Source organism: Daktulosphaira vitifoliae, unplaced genomic scaffold, assembly GCF_025091365.1.
Source record: "Daktulosphaira vitifoliae isolate Bord-2020 unplaced genomic scaffold, ASM2509136v1 Scaffold_3, whole genome shotgun sequence".
Taxonomy (NCBI): domain Eukaryota; kingdom Metazoa; phylum Arthropoda; class Insecta; order Hemiptera; family Phylloxeridae; genus Daktulosphaira; species Daktulosphaira vitifoliae.
The window spans coordinates 17,471,675-17,492,114 of NW_026099574.1; the positions used below are offsets into that span (position 1 = coordinate 17,471,675).

At 25.7% G+C, this 20,440-nt stretch overlaps 1 protein-coding gene across 13 annotated transcripts; it reads right to left on the reverse strand.

Annotated features, from left to right (window-relative positions):
- Positions 1–49: 49 nt before the first annotated feature.
- Positions 50–20,329, reverse strand: LOC126902586 (cation-independent mannose-6-phosphate receptor). Of its 13 annotated transcripts, XM_050679990.1 has the most exons (27): positions 20,162–20,329; positions 20,000–20,095; positions 15,561–15,666; positions 13,370–13,495; positions 12,386–12,555; positions 11,754–11,863; positions 11,069–11,208; positions 10,758–11,017; positions 8,401–8,555; positions 7,557–7,710; positions 7,247–7,360; positions 7,039–7,190; positions 6,592–6,957; positions 6,234–6,517; positions 6,001–6,136; positions 4,752–4,983; positions 3,900–4,150; positions 2,743–2,889; positions 2,335–2,484; positions 1,973–2,164; positions 1,771–1,903; positions 1,634–1,704; positions 1,487–1,571; positions 1,255–1,401; positions 1,118–1,192; positions 353–459; positions 53–287 (listed from the first exon to the last, which is right to left on the reverse strand). In XM_050679990.1, the coding sequence occupies exons 4-27, from the start codon at positions 13,492–13,494 to the stop codon at positions 246–248; spliced, it is 3,798 nt and encodes a 1,265-aa protein (XP_050535947.1). In that variant the 5' UTR covers position 13,495; positions 15,561–15,666; positions 20,000–20,095; positions 20,162–20,329; the 3' UTR covers positions 53–245. The 13 variants fall into 13 exon arrangements, with proteins under 13 accessions (XP_050535956.1, XP_050535950.1, XP_050535957.1 ...); XM_050679992.1 differs by lacking the exon at positions 15,561–15,666 and having other exon boundaries at positions 1,348–1,401; XM_050679989.1 differs by lacking the exon at positions 15,561–15,666 and having other exon boundaries at positions 20,000–20,110.
- Positions 20,330–20,440: the final 111 nt, after the last annotated feature.

The following is a 20,440-nucleotide window of genomic DNA, read 5'->3' on the forward strand; positions in this document are numbered from 1 at the left end:
AGTTCAGAAAAATTATACATATATTATTGATTAATTTGTTTAAAAAGTGTTTGAATAAGGTTGGTTAAATGAAAAAGACAATTATAATCTAATATTTATTTTATATAATAAAATCTATAAATTAAAAAATAAAAATCAATAACTTATTGAAACATAAATTAAGAAATACAAAACTTTTAAAGGAACTGAAAATAAGATAAATAAATAAGTTTCTATTTAAAAAAAATGTTTAATTTAATAGTAATTCAGTCTTCATAAGATATACTAGACCATCTTCTGCCTCTTCTCTAAATTTTTAATAAAAAAATACTTTGAATTTAAAATATATTTTTTTATACATTGTATACATTACCTTGATTGTATGTTGTCGTAAAAGTATCCTGATTAACTTTAATATTTTATAACGATACAACCAATTTAAAAATACAAAAAATAGGAACAATATTAGCCACGTACAACCTATTAAAATATTAGATTGATAAACTAAATTGTTACAAATAAATTAATATATATATATATACAGAGTGTTTAAGCCTAACTGATAACTAATAAAAATTGAATTCTTAATTTTTTTCATCAACTTTAGAATTTGTTTTGAGTCTCAAGCATTTTAATGCATCAAGGGTAAGTAGCACGAGAAGGTACAGCTTGTACTGGTATAAGTGAACTCTGCCAGTGGTTCATACCCAATCCATATACTAAAATACTGATAACTCAATAAATACTAATATTAAAGTTGTTATCAAATCATCAACATTTTAGGTAAAACAAGAGCTAAAAATAGCTGATTTGAAATTTTAAAATAAAAAATTTTTTATTTTATTAAAGAAAAATAAAAAAAAATATGTTGCCTTCTGCACTGAAAACATGGTGCTCTTTCACCATCGTAGAAGCGCATGCATGGTCACCCATCCGTTCACCTACGGCGGTAGGCTCGACTTAACACTAGAGTTTTGTCAACAACTAGTGTGACCATCGTGCCACCGCATTTAACATAATATGAACTGTAAAAATTATATAAAAAAAAAAGTATTGCCAAATATTCGCTGGATCAATAATTATTAGATATGAAAACCCGGGTGGAACACTCTGTATATTTTAATGAATTTTCTTTAACTTGTTCTATAAAAATGGCTCTCTGTTTCAATTTCCTCTGTAGATATTATATTAGCATCTGATGGAAATGATTTTTCTAACAAAAATTTAAAAATGGTTTTCAATAATTAACTTATAATAATTTATCTTTATACATACCATTACTTGAGTCTAATTTACTAGATTTATTATTAATATTATTGATTATCTTTTGTAAAAATAAATCTTGTAATATAAACTTGTCTATTTTACCTTGTTTTATTTTTAACTGTTTATCAAAAATATTTTCATGAGTTTTGTTCAGACCTTTAAAATAGCCAATTTTTATTAGTTCTTGTCTTAGTAATTCGTTTTACCAAAAATTAATATCATAAATTTATAAGATATTTACATTTACTGTCATAATTAATATTACTATTTAAGTCTAAGCAGCATACTTGTTCTGAATGGTCATAAATGATTAATGATGAAAATCCCTAAACAAAAAGTATATAATAATAAGTCTTGAATATAATAGAGATATTTTTGTGAAAAATACTTTGCTTATGATTGGATTTATTAAAGTTGATGAATTTAGACAAGCCAATATTATTCTTATATTTGTATAATCTAACAAAATAAATATATGTTATCAATTAAAAACTATTCAAATGTACTACTATTTAAGATACTTACTTGTACTATTATTATTTAATATTAATTTGACAATTAGTAGTTTGTAATTAATATCATAATTTAAGTCTATATAACTTATGCACTCAAAATTATTCTCACATAAAGAATCGCTACAAAATTGTACTCCATACTCCTAAGTAAATTAATAATTTAGCATGAATATCTATTTAATTAAAATAACTTGGTGAATTTTAGAACTTACTTTAAATTTTTTTCTATTTAGAAAACTCATATTTAACATTTTTTTACTGATAATATTTTCATCATAACCTTTATCAACTATAGCTGAACATGTTGACTTTTCAAACTCAACTTTCTTTAAATTACATACAAAACTAGTTCTCCAAATGAATTCAACTTGACAATTATTATTTTGAACATATTGTGGATAACCCTAAGATAGTTATAATTCATTTAATTAATTTATTTATTTTGGCAAATTAAATGCCCCGTTTGATATATTTAACAAATAATATTTATTAGTTTTCAATTTTAAATGCTCTAAAACAGCCAAGACCTTCAACTCCCTTAATCTGGACCCGTTTATAATAACAATATACTTACTTTTGCAACACTATCATCACATTCAAATAAAATTTTGGAAGAATATTTCAAATTTGATTTATCTTTCATACAATTATCTCCATCATCAAATAATATTTCATAAAATCCAATATCATTAATTTTTGGGATTGTAGTTTGGTGTCCCAAACTCTAAACATAATAATAAAAGATTGAATGTAATGCATATACCATATACAACTTTTTTAATCATATGATAATATTTTTTGTAATAAAACATTAATATTTATTTTAAATATTTTTAAATTTGATAATCTAAGTACAACTTGTATTTTTTATTGATTTAAAGTGCCATTAAGCAATGTACTAAAATTTATAAAAAATTACTGCTTTCAAGTAAAATTTTTATTTTGTTATGTACAGATATATAATTATTATAACTGAATTTACATAATTTTTATTATTCATTTCCATTAATCCACTAATTCCTTGAAAACTATAGGAACACATGTATATATAATAGGTAATTAATTGACTTTTTATGACATAGGTATTTTTAAGAGCTGTTACATCGTAGTTATCTATTTTACACTCTAGCTGAAAAAAAAATTACCTTTAATAAATGTTACAGAAAACAAAATATAAATGTATATAGAAATAAAATCTATCATATATTTTTTAGCTTAGATATGAAGCTGAGAAGGTATTTATTTTACTAAGATGTGGTTTTTTTTTTGTGTGTCTGTTACCACTTTTTCTCAGCTCTCACCAATCTGATTTCTTTCAACAATATGTCAAAAGATCAAAGGTCATATCTAGTCAAATAAATTACACTCAAAAAGAAATGTACAACAGATAAAATAATACAAATTAATGATATTGTCAAAATAAATGTACAGCAAAATGATGATGAATTCTCGCCACACGACTTGCTACTAAAAACAAATTTTAATTTATGTAATATTATTAAGACTTAGTGTTCTAAATAATTAGTAATTAATATTGTTTTTTTTGAACTCTATGGCAATACAAAGTTTTACAATATATAAGAAATATCTGAAACTTATTCCTACTAATTATTTATCTGTGGACAGATTATACAATATATAAGTGAAGAGATTTTAAAAGATTTGGGCGAGATTTAATCAATAGTAGTTTTGAATGCTATGAAATAATTTATTCAATACTATAATAAACGTAATATATAATTCCCCATAGGTGCTATAAGAAAAACCTCTATGGATTTTTCTATACAGGTATTCTATAAGTGAAAATCGATAATTTTCTATGTACAGAGTATTTCATAAGTATAACTTGGTACATTATCACAGATTATATGAAAATGTAGTCATTTTCATATAGTCTGAATTTTATTTTAGTGGATGTTCAATAAGTTTGATATTACCCAATAAATAAACTGAGATGCACACAAATTCAAAATCTCAGTATTTATCACCTTCTAAGACTCATATAAAATTAATTCAATATGAAAAAAATTAACTTTATAGCTTTGCATCAAAGATAAAAATGTTGAAGTTTTTACATTTTTTTTAAAAGCCCAATTTAATAATTATGAATTATTACATACCCAATAAATACATACTTACTTTTTTATCACAAAATGTTGGATCAATTATTAATACTTTAATGAATGTTTTTTCTTTTAAAATACTTGGAGTAAGAGCTAAAAAGCCACACTTAAATTTAAACAAAATTTTTTCACTAATATTTAAACCACTGGAAGTGTCATTATGAACATGAATAATACTAGGATATTTGTGATCTAAATAATAACTATAAATTTCTTTATTAACTTTCAAAAATATTCTTATTGTTGGATCATTTGTATTACACAAATCTAAAAAATACAGAAAATTAGTTTGTGTACTATTTTTGCACTATACAAAATGCCCTACTAGATTTTCCATTTAAATAATTATTTGTACAACTATATAAATCTAATTACTTTTTTATTTGCAGGATCAGAGTTCTAATTTCTATTGTTATATCAAAGGGGAGTATTGTTTATACATTTGGCAACCTATTACTTAATTGATAAATATAATGAGCAAACAAAAACATATTTATTTAGTAAATAAATTTACTAACTGGGATAAAATTGATAATTATACTAATTTCAAAAATTGTTGTGAAGGGAACAGATGATTCACCCTTTAACTAGTAGCATAATCACTTTAACTAAAAAGGAAATACAGGTAGCTTGTCCCCATAAAAATACCTCAGTTTGCCAAAAGAATTTTTTAAATATTATTGTCAATCAAATCAAATGTTAAACATTTAGTCAATAAGTTAAATTACCTTGGTTTCCTCCAGTAAAATTTTACTTCAATAGAACCCTGCCACTACCCCTTATGTTTGATTCCAATTATTTTTATAAAACAGTTATATCAAGTAAGGACACTTTGTAAATTAAATTTGTATAAGCATGAAATTATTACCATTTTTAAAAATATTATGGCCACTACTTGAAATAAATTTATTATGACAAACAATTATATCATATTTTGTTCCAACAATATTTATGGAATAATTTGGATTGTAAACTTGCTGATTTATTAAATTATCTTGTATTAATATATCTCTTATAATTTTACTTTTTTTTTGACATGCTAAAGGTGTTGACCAGTGAAAAAAAAATGTATCATTCCTTTTCCCTGAAAATACTGGATCCTAACAAAATTTTTACAACAAAAATAATATGTTAATTTTTTTTAAAGAATCAAAAAATTAGTTTTTAATACATAGAGAGTTACTAACTTTTAATATAAGGAATTCACAACATACAAATAAAAAATCTAATTAATTATCAACACAATTGACAAAAACAAATCTGACATAGTAAAATAAAATAATATTATAAAATTTACCCTCATAATCATTATGGTTATGTCATAACATGTATGGTAATAACAAATTTTTGTATTACTCATTAAAGAAAGAAAAAGTAAATGACAAAACTTGTTGTTTGAAAGATGGGAACCAATCTCTTACTAAGAGCACAGATCAAATTTGCTCAGAGGGTGGTTGGAAGTGCCATTGCATTTAATTTTTTGTGTTATTTACAAAATAACATATAATCCTAGATACCAAATATTTTAACTTGAATTAGATTTTTTGTCTATGTAAAATGGATTTTGTGATAACTGTTACCAACAGAGTTCTAAAAATCAGAAGTGTTATTTGGGAGAAATAGGTCAACTTTGTGTGGTTCATGGATACGGGAGTAAAATATATTGTCTGTTTATTTCTAGGCTTATTACAAGTAATTAAAATATTGATGATAAATTCATTAATGTTACAGTAAAGGAGGTGTTATGTAATAGGTTCATTGATTAATATTAGTTGCGTAGTAGGCACATGTATAACATTTTTTTTGGAATGAGATTTGGACAATTTTTTAAATTTAAATAAAAATTAATTTTTGATAACTTTTTTTCTTACATATCCTTTTGAAGCAACTTTTTTAGTAAAAAAATTAGCTTGTTATGTTATATGTGTTATGAATCTAGAGGAGGGATCTTTGTCTCTCTGGCCTATGAGGAATTGCCTCCATAGCTTAAACTGTTCAAATAATAATAATTATTGAACCCCCAGGAAATATTTCCGTGACACAGATTCCATAAAATATATAAATTGTTTACTAATATGCTACTATATTGTATTTACTATATAATTTATCAATGTTACCTCATTAAAACTTGAACAATGAAATTCAATTTTAGAAGAAACGTATAAACCATTGTAAAAACCATTTTTCATTTCCATGAAAATACTGTTGTTCTCTATTTGTAGATTTTCAGCTACATTGCCTAAATTCTTATATCTATTAATCAATATTTAATATATTTTATTTATACAAATTGTGACGTAAATCATGTAAAATTTGTGTAATTATTAAATTATTTTAGTGAAAGACTTACTTGTTAGAATCTAAAAGTTGTTCATTATCTACTAAACAGATTCCACTACTTGGTTGACAATTGGCCCCATCAATTCCATTATTTATGATAGAATGACATATATTAATAATTATTTTCCGTTTACCATCAAAATTTACTTCATAATTTTGATCAAATTTTGTTAAACTACTGAAATCATATACATTTCCTAAATCATCTTTCACAGTACAATTTTGACTTTTCAAAGAATTGGTACAAACATCTTTTGTATATAGTTTAAATTCAAATATACAATTGTATAGATCCTGAAAAAATCATTGTTATAGTGTTAAATAAATATATTTCATAAATAGTTAACTTAAAATTATATAAAAATTACTTTTTTTAAAAAGTGAATTTTGTGTGAATTTAAATAATCACACACAAATTTAATAATGGTGATACTAGTTGGGCCTTTATGAAAACATGATTCTCCATGCATTATCAAAGAAACTTTACCGCTTTCAGAAATGATATTTTCTGTAGATATTCCAATATTAATTTCTTTGTTACCAATTGACCAACAAGCTCCAGAATCTGTGTAACCATTACAAGGAATATCAAGGGGTGAACAAATACTCAGGTGATAAATGGAATTGTCTGTAATATCATTATATTCAAACTGACTGCCCTTTAAACTGGTAATATTATAAATTATTCCAGAGAAGTGCGGATGTGATCCAATGCATTTGCCCTGTTTTCTAAACTAAAAGAAAATTTGTAAATTATTAGACTATTTGATTGTATTAATATAAAAAAATAATTAACATAAGTTTCTTTATTTTACCAAAACTGGACAAGCGTTGGGCGTTTTCCACAAAAATAAATTTGTACATAATGATTCATTTGTTGAAATGTGAAGTATTTGTGTTTCATTTTCACGTGAACACACAAAATTTATAACTGATGACCACTTTAAATTACCACAGCTGGCCCCATCTAAGAAATATGTAGGTATAAAAGTTGCTAATAATTATATTTAAAATTAGACAAACTTGTAAAATTTATTTGTAATGTATTATTGATTAAATGAGGCCCATACTGATAAGATCCGATAGGAAAAACATTTCCTAATTTATTGACATAACAAGCTGATGTTTTAATATTTTCTACAAAAAAAAATTTAATTAAAATTTTTTTTTTTAATGTTTTTATGAACACAGTTTGAAACTTAAGTCTGAGTAAAATAACATCTCTAGAAGCGCCTATTCATCAACATAGTAAATAACAAATAGAGATGAAGTTTAGGGCCATAAACTAATATTAACCCTGGCTCGATATACAATTTAATTTAAATACTATTACCAATGCATTTGAGTGGAATTTTTTGATCATATGTATTCAAAGAATCACAAACATTTATATAAAAATTTCCTCCAAATTTTTCATTTGGAATAATCCAATTGCCAAATCTTTTATGAAGAGGTTTTAAATTGAAATTAGATGTGGACGTAAAAACCTATAAAATATTAAAAATTAATTTCCTATTAAATTAAGTATATAAAAAATATTACTGTTTTTAACTCAAATAATCAGAATAAATTGAGTCTTAAGTTACAATAAGTCTAAACAACTTTATTGTAAACATTTTTAGACTAATTTTTATAATTTTGTATGTATTACATTGTAAAGTTTAAATTCATAAAGTTACATCAACATTTTATGTGTAAATTTATAGAGAATTTAACGATTGAAAGCTCCAAAGTTAGTATTATAAGATGTATCTCTCTTACCTCGATTTTATGACTTATAGAAATAAAAAATTATTGGAGCCCCCAACCACTAAGTCTCCAAGAATCAATTGACTAATTTTCCAATAATCTCGGCCCTGCCTAGTAAGAACTGAACTTAATTTTACAGTTTACTGGTAAGAAACAAGAATGATCAAAGGAATATTTATAAAAGAACTTAGGGGTGCAAGCCCAAACAAAACTTAAGTGACTATCAAATTTTGACAGAAAATGTTATTTTACAAACACATACTATAAATAAGGTTCGTAAACAATGTACTTTTGGATATCAATATTGTATTGAATTTCAGCAATACTATATCACAATATTCAAAAATAAAATTGTAATAGTGTCTTAATAATTCAATCAACAAAAACTATTGAAAAAAAAGTGTAATCAATGTTAAAAGCTTTATTACCTCACAAGCTTCCATTTTTGGAACACAGACAGCTGCTGTTACAACTTCAAAATGAGCAATATTTTGAGTAATATCATGTTTTAAAAATTTAGGTACAACATTCTCAGGTTGAATATTTTCATCACATTTAAATAAAATCTCAATTCTTTTGTTTTCTGCAAAATTATACATAGTTTTACTTAAATTAGAAGTGTATACTAGAATGTTCGATATAGGAATCATTTATTTTTATATTCATATTTTTAAATATAAATAATTTGTTGTATGTGGGGTAATTAATTTATCTACATTTATTTAATTTCTCTTTAAATAATAATATTGATAATGATTTTTATGGCTTTTTATGGAATATATACTTTTCTTGATTTATGAGTCATTCTGAATATTTTTAGATCCATTTCTTATACCTACATAAGGTTAATCATTTTTTTAATAGGAACATATACAGAGAAATTCCTTTAGAAATAAGATATTTTCTTGGAAACTATTGAAAATTATAAATTTTCTTAAAGGACAATATTGTTAGTTCAAAAAACTAGAATAATTTGGGATAAAAAGCCTATACTTTAATTTTCTTTAATGAGAAACCCCTATATTTTATTAAATGGTTCAAATAAAAACATTTTTTATTTATCAGATAAATTTCTATTATTACTGTTTAAATTTAGTCATTTCTGTCTAATTTTCTATTAATAATTTGTTTTGCATACTGTAGTCGTCATTTGCAACAGATACAACTCAATATTACCATCACACATAAATCTATTTTTCAATGATTTAGGTCTATTAATAAGATGCATTCTTAAACATTCAATGCAAGTGACTATCGCATATGTTGAACAACTGGTATAGAAAATTTTTCTTAATATATACTATAAAAATCATTTGTGATCCATTGAAACAGAGTATTGTTGTTTCTGGTATTATTAAAACCAAAATAATGATGGATTTGTATTTTTAATACAAATCTTTAAATAATTTTAAAATGTAAATGTTTGATCAGATAAAAAAAATTTTAAGAAAAAAATAATTTGATGTTTTTTTCTACTATATAATTAAACTAAAAATAAAGGTTCCCATTAAAGAAAATTGAAGTTTAGACTTTTTATTTCTGAAGGAATAAACACAAAATTATATAACTACATATTATTGTAATTTTTGAGACAATATTTTCCCTTAAAAAAATGTTTAATTTTCAATAGTTTCTAAGTAGTGTTGTATCTTTAATATATCCTGTATATTCAGTTAAAATATTAAAAAATGTTATAATTAAAAAAATAAATGGTTGTCAACAACTTTTTAAGCAACATTTCAATAATTATCAAACATTTAAATTATAAATTTGTAGTGTGGATGTGTGAATTCAATTATAATTAGTAATTTCTCAAATGCATTACTTTAATGCCTAGACATAAAAATATTCATGTCTTTTCTACAGTCTTACTTTTACTGAAAAACTACCTTTTTTACTTTGATACCTATATCATTATATCAAAATTAATTTCTACAAAAATGGCCTCAGTGGTGTTATGATAATGTTTACAAACTGTAACTATTAGTTGGAAGAGCTTATTAAACCAACATTAAAACATTACAAGGGTTCCAGTTCATAAATAAATACAACACCCGTATCAAATATATCATACAAGTTTCATATTTTATGTTATGACTAACAATAACTTTAAGGCCCCTAAATCATAATACTTATGGTCATAACTTCTCCAGATCTTCCTAATTACTAATTTGGGTATGATACCTGCCCAATATAAAATACAATTTGACAATTTTGCTTCAAATCAGGTAATATACTACAATCAAAGTTTTTAAAATGAAAATTTAAAAAAAGATTATTAACATATGAATTTAAACTTTACACATTTTTATGCGCATTATTATTTTTTATTATTAGTGTGTTGATAGAAATAAAACTTCAATATAAAAAAACTATGCTAAATACAAATTTAGAATCAGTAAGTTCGTTTACCTATCCCAAATAAACTGAAAGATTTGTCTTATTCACATCATTTTACATAATGTGTTTTATAAAATATGCAAAATACATAATTGTGTAAAGTATACAAAATATGTATAATATACGACTTATAACTTTAGTGTCAGGGTTTAGGAGCCCTTCAATTCTTTTTTTGTAGAAATTAACGTTTGAAAAACTGAAATATGTATCAGACTAAAAAATTTCATCAATAATTCTAAAGATTTTTTTTTTTTAAGTAATATAACCTTAAAAATTCAATAAAAATAATATTGTAAAAAATAGTACATATCATATTTAAAAGGTTGACTCCTCCTTATTATTAAACTTAAAAGTAAACTTCATAAATAATACATGTGATGCTTGCTTTTTCTTTTAGATATCCTTTCATGTTGAATCAACTTCAAATTGTTATTTATTTCATCATACACAATATCAGAATTACTATAGTGGCCAACAGCAAATACTTTAGAAGCATTTTCATCACTTATATCACAAATTGTTGTTATGTTTCCACCACATTTATTACCATTTAATAAGCGGCCACAAATATTAAGCTGAAAACGACGACCATCGTTTTCAACCAAATAATTTTCTTTAATTCTTCTTAAAGAATTTAAATTAAACCTAGAAAAAAAAAATTATAACTAAGAATAAAAGCTTATTATTTCATCTTACTTATAGTGAATGGATGGAATTGGCTTTTGACAAACTTTTCGTACATTTAAATCATCAACTAGACAAGCGGCTTCTGTCCACCATTCTAAAACGTATTTACATTTGTTTGTGTTTTTTCTATACTGAATATTGTCTCGATTCTAAAATTATTAGTTGAACAGTTATTACAATATTAAATATAGTTTTGAGTTTTTCTCAGGTTCTAAATAAAAAAAATTGCTTTTCTGTGATGATAGCACAATTTTTTTTTTTTTACTAATAGACTAATTTTTTACAAATTTTATGTAATTATAATGTTAACATTTAAGAGATAGATAAGGAAATATGATTGTATAAAATGGGCCAATGAATTTCATTTTTTTTAAAATTATGACCTTTTCTCTTTGCTTGTTTTTTTTTTTACTTTTTAGGAGAATGTTTATTGAAAGGGCCCATCTGAAATTTCAACATGATTTAATTCAGCCCTGGTGGGAATTGTTAAGTACCAGTAAAAAGTGATGAATTAAAAAAAAAAAGTAAAAAAAATATCTTTGACAACATTTTTATGACGAATGTCTCATAGGGTTTTGAATATAATTCATATTAATAACAAAATATTTAGGACTAAAAAATGAAACCATGGATTTATAGGATATAGAGGCAATAATTATTGATAAGTTCTTAAATAACAGCTCAAGGTACTCACATTTTTATCACATATGAAAGTTACTTCTGTTGTAAATTTTTGATTATCTGCACAATTTTTATAACTTTCCAAAGACATAAATAATTGATTTTTAGAATTTAATTTTACATCTAAAAAATATATTTAAAAAATTTAACTCTTTGTTTTTTAAATAACTAAAATTTGAACAACTGCATATTTCCTATAATATTTATTTATAATAAAAAAAAAAATCAAATAATAATATCTATATAATATATATATATATATAATATATATATCTAGGTACCCTTACCTTGTAATGAATCACCCTTATGGAAAATTTCACTACCACAAAAAAGTAATGAGAAAAAACACTGTAAGTCACTAATCATGACAGGCAGGTAATATTTGTGATGGACTTTGTGGTGTTTGTCTTTTGGCCCCTCTTTAATCAGAGTCTCAACTTACATCAAGATGATTGGATTATTTAGTTATTTAATTTATTAACTTTCAGAAAAAACTAAGTAAATAAATCTATTACCCGCTAAAATATTTTTCAAAAAAGTTTTGTTTTTGTAAGTATTTAATATTTGTCAAAAATTTGAGGTGAATTTTCTATGAAATTGACAATGAAATGCTTTTTTATAATTAAAAAATTGTTATTTAAAAACCTTTAATTTTCGATCCAATACTGGTGAACTTTTTTTTTTTTTCAACCAAACATATGATTGAATAAATACCATCACATTTTGTTTTTTGTTCTTCAGCTGAACAAAGGCTTATCTTAACAGAATAATCACTTTCTGAGATTGTAAAATTCACACTCCTAGTTTCATTTAATCTTTAAATAGAAAAAAATTATATTAAACATACGTACAACAACCACCAAAATGGGAAAAGCTGTTGAAGATAAAATATACATGGCAAGTATTTTCGTGTATATTAAAATGATTTTTTACAATACACCTTTTAATGCTATGCATGAATCTACACAGCAAGGAATAAAACCACTTATTAAGGGGATAGAAACCATGCTTTAAAAATGTTCCACCTTAGGACAGCTCAACGAAACCAAAGTAATTAAGAGTGTTAAACAATGATGATCACAAGGCCGGGTTCTATCCCCCTTGCTATGGTGTTTATTTTTAGACTCACTTATTAAAAGAGTTAAACAAATATTGTTATACACAAGCTTATGTGGATAAGTCATCCACATAAGTTGTAAAAACAGAAAAAGAAAAGTAATTGACAGTCTTGGAACTTATTCTGAATAGACAAGAAAATGGCTATAAGTCATAGGTGAAATACATAGATATTATCATAGACAATTAGCTAAGTTGAAATCATATATTGAGGCAAGAGCCTACATTGCGAACATGCAACAAAACTTAGGAAAAGGCCTGGAGCCTTAAACCAAGAGTTATGTTTTGGTTTTCAGGTATGATTCCATAAACAGTTTCTCCATTTTTTAATTAAAAACTAAATTAAATTAACTAACTACAATTAACAAATGTATAGTATGAAAATATACAGTGCAGTTTTTCAAAAACTTAATATTATTATTGCATATCTCATTTTTGTTGAATAAATTTTAATTAGTAAAAAATGTTATTCAAAATGTATTTTAAGAATTTTTAATAATAAAAAAAAGGTACCTCGATAAATCAAACTGAAGATCTTCACCATTTAATTTTAAATTGTAAATGCAATCGTTAAAACAAGTGATTTTGTACACAGAAATTAAAAGTAGTATGATTTTCAATATGGTCATTTTTAACATGCTATAATAATAAAACATTAATGCAATATCTCAAGTATAACAATACATTTCTTAAAACACATTTTATAATAGAATTATGAATGATAACATTGATTTTATTATTGTTATAAAAATAAAAAAATTTAAAATACCATGTATAATATACTTACCATGTTGCACTTTTGTACTTTAGGAAAATTATCTTGTATATTTTAGATTTTTCCTTGTACATAATTCACATGATAGCAATAAAATTATTAACTAGATTTTTTTATGAGAGTAGAAATTGATTCGTTTTTAGAAAAATAAATAATTATCTAATATAAATATATTAACAAATTATACTTTTTAGTGAAAATATTAATAATTTGATTAATGTTTATTTTATTATTTTATTTATTGCTACTTTTGTTGAAAATATAATTATACGTTTGTTTTTCTTATAAAGACAATGTTAAAGTTAAAATTAACATCTTTCACGTGGTCAAAAAAAAAAAAAAACAATTATATGAATCAAATAGTGGTCATCAGATGCGTAAATATAGATTATTTAAGGAAAAGGTTGAATACATAAATTCCCCCATAATTTTCAAATTAATTTTATTATGCGTAAAGAAATGATAATAATGGATTGAAGTCTTGAACTTCTTTAATATACGCGTCAGTTGGTAATCATGCGCAACTGGACAAAAATTTCTGAGGGTACTAAATAATTATATCCACAGATATATGGAAGCCAAGTTATTATCAACCACAAAAATGTATATTAAGATAAAATATTAATTTATTTTATAGTAAAATATTATTAAAAATTTTCCTGGTTTTACATCTATGCCTATTCAAACACTAATTTAACAATTACTAGTGATGGGCATTTTTGAATATTTTAAGCTATCGAATAGTTTTAACCTTTAAACAGTCGCGTGGGGGTCTAGCATACATAAATAAAAACGGATGTATTATATTACATAAAAATTGTACATAGATATAAATTTAGAACATAGTTTTTATAGCAATATTGAATCGATTTTCATAAATATATACCTTCGAAAAAAAAAAATGTAAGACTTAAAATATTCATCAAAATTGAAATGGGTCATCATATTTACCCCCACGCGACTTGTAACGTTATAATCGACTTGATGTGTACTGCCGTGAGGCATTGCTTCAGGACGGCCCACGTCCTTTATAAATCTTCTTGCTATCGCGTTGTGACACGGCCCGAACTTAATCTAGAGCCGAATCACAACGTGGCATTGCCTCCCCCGTTAGCCGGGTTGGATCACGAGGAGGTGAGGGTAGGTCATCATCGCGTCTATTGGTTGGGTTTAAGTCCCGACCTTCTTTCCTGCTGGGGCCATTTTTAGATAGATGCCCCTCCTTTCTGCACCTGTAACAGGCCTTAGGCCTATCCGGTGCCATACATACGTTAGCGATGTGTCCGCGTTCCAAACACTTGTAGCACTGAGGACCCTCGTCAAGAATCCTCAGACTACAGGATGTTCACTCTATCAGGACTCGGCCTAAGACTGCCCGACGAGGGCTACCCTGAGGGGCATCTCGCATACCGCCGATGGTCATACGGACCGTGATTAGTTCTACATGCGGCGCCAATTCTCCATTCGGAGACTTGAGGACGGCAGGGGCCAACAGGCTTTATGCCTGTTAATTATGTTCCAGTCTAACTTGATAAGTTTAATACCAAACCAATAATCAAGACTTCGTTTAAAAGATTTCTCTCGATTTTTTGGGGAGAAAATTTAATTTCTATATTGTAAAAATAAACAATAGACAATACATTGTTGGAAATTTTATTGTCTATAAAGACTTTAATATATACAAATTATAACTCACTATAAATACTACAGTATTATATATCGTACAAAAATATTTTAAGATAAACGATTTCAAAGTTCCCATAATAATTACATTGTGTATTAATATATTTTTATTATTTATACTACGTTTCAGTCAAATTTAATTCGAGTGACTTGCATACTTATATGTATAATACTAAACTATATTGAATTATATCAAAATGTGCAATATCATAAATTTTAATATATTACTCTAAGCGATATACGCACCTTTACAAAGGAACATAGAGTTGATAAAATAACTGTTCATAGATATTCTTGGTTGAATAGAAACTGAATTGGGTTTTAAATCCAAACTGGTTGATTTTACATTTCACTTAAAATATTTCAGAAAGAAAAGAACGATTAAATAAAATATTTTATAATAAACCGTTAGGATTATCTACCAACAAATACTAGGAAACTACTAGGTCATAAACTGAAATAAGTAAAACGATTAGATAACAAACATTTAATAAAATTACATAGAAAGATCCTAACGGGGATGGGTTCATAATTTATCACGTAAACGGCGGGTTTATTTTGTTTATTAGAAAAAAATACACTTGTAGAACATTTGTTTTAAAATGTAGAGCCCCTTTCTCTCAAAATAAAGGCTTCTAAGACAACTTTAGTAAAAGCATTATTTTTTTATAATTTCCGCAATAATTTTTTAGAAAGATTAAATATAACGTACTTATATTGTATCTAGTTTTTAAAGTAAATAAAATGAGTGCATAGCAATTCATACAATACCCATTAAAAATGCCGGTATAATATTAATGTTACAAAATTATTAAAATTGATATCACAACATTTTTCTTTTAAATATAGATTTCAAAGATTAGATTTTATGTTAAAATAAAATTATCTTTTTTAAATGATTATTGACAAATGATAATAAATACACAAAATACACTAAGTTAATATAGATTACGTTAACGTAAACTTGTCAATGGGACACTAACAGAACTGATGGATAATAGCACATGCTGCATAATGTTGATCAACAGTTGTTTTTTTTTTGTAAGAGGGGATAAGTGGAAAATAACGTGCTGTGTATTATTTTGGTTAATAAATTTAGTTATCGACACATAGTAACTATAAATACTCTTCAAAGAAGAAAGCATACCAATATTGATTAAGTTATATTTAAATTTTTTTATTCTCTTAATGACTATATACAGGGTGTTCAGTAAGTCAGGAAACGGGTTTCTATTGTTCTCATTGATTGTAACAATGAGAACAATAGAAACCCGTTTCCTGACTTACTGAACACCCTGTATATAGTNTTGTTCTCATTGATTGTAACAATGAGAACAATAGAAACCCGTTTCCTGACTTACTGAACACCCTGTATAGTTAAGAAGAGAATAAAAAATCCCTGTCTATAACTATAATTGTAAACTGACAGATTTCTGTAAATTAAAGGATTGTGTCGTAGATAGCTGTATAAAAATATATAAAAATCTTTAATTCTATATTCTCGGACGAAAAGAATCAATTTACAATCAGCTAAAATTTAAATAATTAATTCCCTAACAATTTCAATTATATCCAATGTTTAAACTTAACTAAGTAACAACTACATACATATTACTATACCTAGTAATTTATTACTTAATATTAGTTAGCTTTTAGTGGTTTTACCCTGAAAATACTTGGTATGGAGGCGAATTTGACATATTTACTCACCTTGGGTAAAACACAAAATAACATCAACTGTTACTATTTCTTCGAAGTAACAATTTGTTATTGCTACACAAGCAGTAACTGTTATAAATCATTGTTACTGTTATTTTTCCTATCACAATGAGGCACGTGTCCCGTATACCACACAATACGGTGTAGTGATGTAGTTAGGGTTGTGTTTGGCGGGGATATACATAAGATAAAATGTTATCCGACCAAACGAAACTGATGTATGTAACAAATACAATCTCGAATTGTCATCTATATCCTTGCATGGTTGGATTGTTGTCGTGAACCCATAATTGTTTTATAAATATTAGTTATAAGGAATTCATTGTAACACTAAAAAGTATTATACTAATATTTAGAAAATAACCATTAATATTGTAAATTTTATGCAAATTATTTCCTTAATAGTTAATGACATTATTCCTAATAAAAAGGGATCAGACTACTGATTCAGCAGTCAGTGTTCAATCAATGAATGTTTGTTAATTGTTATTATTTTGACTCTCCTGATAACACTTTTCTACGTGATCGAACATGGACTTAGAACACCCAGTTCAACGCATTGTCTTTAATAGTAAAAATGTAAAAAATAACTGTGTTTTCTTGATAAATGTTTTTTTATTATATTTATACCATATAAAATAGAAACTGGCGAAATTCACATGTGTTCCAGTACTGGTCATTAGGAACTGACAATATAACCTTGCCATCCATGTAGAACACAACGATACCTTAATTGTAGATTATGAATAGTTATTCATTAGAAGCCTTAATTTAACAATTAAGTAATATCTATTTGAATTACAATTAATAAAAGATTGACGAATCATCACAAGTTAGTTTATAAACTATAATTTTTTATTTAGCTACTAGGCTTCGCCAAGCTGAGGCTTTGTTCCAGACACGATGCCCTGTGGGTTTCATGTATCTATGACGCGTTAGGCCCTTCGGCCTGCCTTTACAAGTAGCCACTGATTTCGCTAGGAGTACCAAACCCAACCTTTAACAAAAAAATTGTTACTGTGTGTAAAAACTGTAGGAAAATGCCCAACCACAAAGAAAATGATTATTATGGTAAGGTATACTACAATGATAAAATTTTTTTCCCTCCAAAAAAAAAAAAGGGAAATAAAAAAAGTTATTAATGAAAATAATAATAAATGAACTTTTCTATCATAAAATACTAATTTTTTTATATATCCTATTCAATAATTTTTATTAGATACTTGAAATAAAAAAAAAAAAATTAATAAATTACCTAATATGATTTAAATATATTTAGGTGTACTCCTTAAGTATCTTTAAATACCGTGTTATTATTACACTTATATAAAATTTAAACAAAATTTACATGCGGGGGAACGTTGTACGCGAGGCATATGCGGCAGCTGTAGGAATATATTATACACATACATAAATATAGTAAGGCGACATAAGTAAGTAAACGTATCATGCACTAGGTATAGCCATGTTTTTTGGACGGGGCGAACGTTATACCTAAGGTATAAACGGCGGCAGCGGCGGTAGGAATATATAAATATATATACAGAGTGTTCAGTAAGTCAGGATACGGGTTTCTATTGTTCTCATTGTTACAAACAATGAATAGAAACCCGTTTCCTGACTTACTGAACACTCTGTATACGTAAGACGCATTACAAACAAACCCACAACCAGGGCCATATTTACGCACGGACAAAATAGACATTTGTCCTGGGCCCACCGGTGACTGACCATGTAATATATTATTTTGTTGAGATAAAATTTTTTTTAAAATTGTTCGAGTGAAAGATCATTTTCATTTCTGAAAGGAATAAAAAATGCATTAGGGTCAAGAAAAATTGGACGCATTAAGAGAATACTTTCCTAAAGTAGTTCCTTAAAGCGGTGTCACGGCAGGTATTGATTTTAATGAAATTACAGATGTACTTTCCAAACGAAAGGCCGAAAAAATTTTTTTTCAATAATTTATTACAAATAATCGTATTTTATAATTTTTTAATTTCATTTATTCGCAAGTGCTTTAAACAATAAAGTATAATTGTGATATTCATATTGTATTAGTGTATATTTATTCTTTATTTACATATATAATTTATAGGGCCAATTTTTTTATTTTATCCTGGGCCATATAATTGGTAAATCAGGCTCTGCCCACAACACACAACATACAAGTGAAACTAATATAAGCATGTTAAAAAAGAAATTGAATATCATTTCGTTAACTAATTTTTGCAGCATTGGCTAATTTTTCAATATATATAATATGATAAATTACATGAATAATCCATTATTCATTTATTTTAATTATAAATGATCATTTATATTTATTTATTTATCATTTATTTTTGTATATTCCACAAAAACATAACTGTGAAAATGGACCAAATTCTAGAATACCTTTCTCTTTTTCCCAAAAAAAAAAAAAAAATTTATATATGACTATCAAAGTAGTGATATCTATATTATGGTTAAGACTGTTAAGTTTATGCTTGTAGCCCTGTTAGAATAAGAATCATTATAATTACTCATGCGATATTTAATACTTATAAGTATTGTGTGAAATTTAATATTGTGTTTTGTACATGATCAAATATTCATTTTGTCATGTAATTTCATATTTATCTCAGTACATTAACGTACCAGAGTAAGTGTAATACGGGTTGTGTAAATCTCATGATTTCTTAATATATTAACTTGGATCATTTGAAAACTCATTGTTTATGTTTGTCTAATTTTCAAATCAATACAAACAATTCATACAAATGCCATTAAATATAAATCAATATCACCAAATGTGATTTTGAGTAAATACACATAAATACAAATACAAAGAATGTTCAATATAAATAATTAGTAGCAGATCTATAATTAATATACACTAAAATTATTTTATGTGTGACTTCAACAATTTCATTAATCCAACCGTCTGGAATATATAATAACAAGCAAAAAAATATGATTATTACCTATGGTAAACCGACAACATAACTAAACGATGAATAGTCTTCAACAATTTATAAATAATTACACAGTATAAAATACCAAAGTTACAAACATCATCCCTGTAATTTAAATAACTTCATTAAAACTAATTATCAAAATATACAACTCATATAATATAATATTACTTAGGCTAAAGTGTTGCTTGCTACATAAACAAAACTTTAAACAAATTTTACTTTAGCACAACGTGAATATATTTTTTTTACTAATTCGTACAAGAGACAAAATTTAAACTATTTACACACGTGTCGACGGGCAGTGATAACCGGCCAATGCCACCCATGACCGACTGATGATGGGAAGGTGAGTGGACGGACATCGAAGTAAGTGCGCGCTATCTACGAGTTTGTGTTTTTAATTTCAATGAATTCATAGTGTGATCTTTTGATTATTTTTGGGGAGAG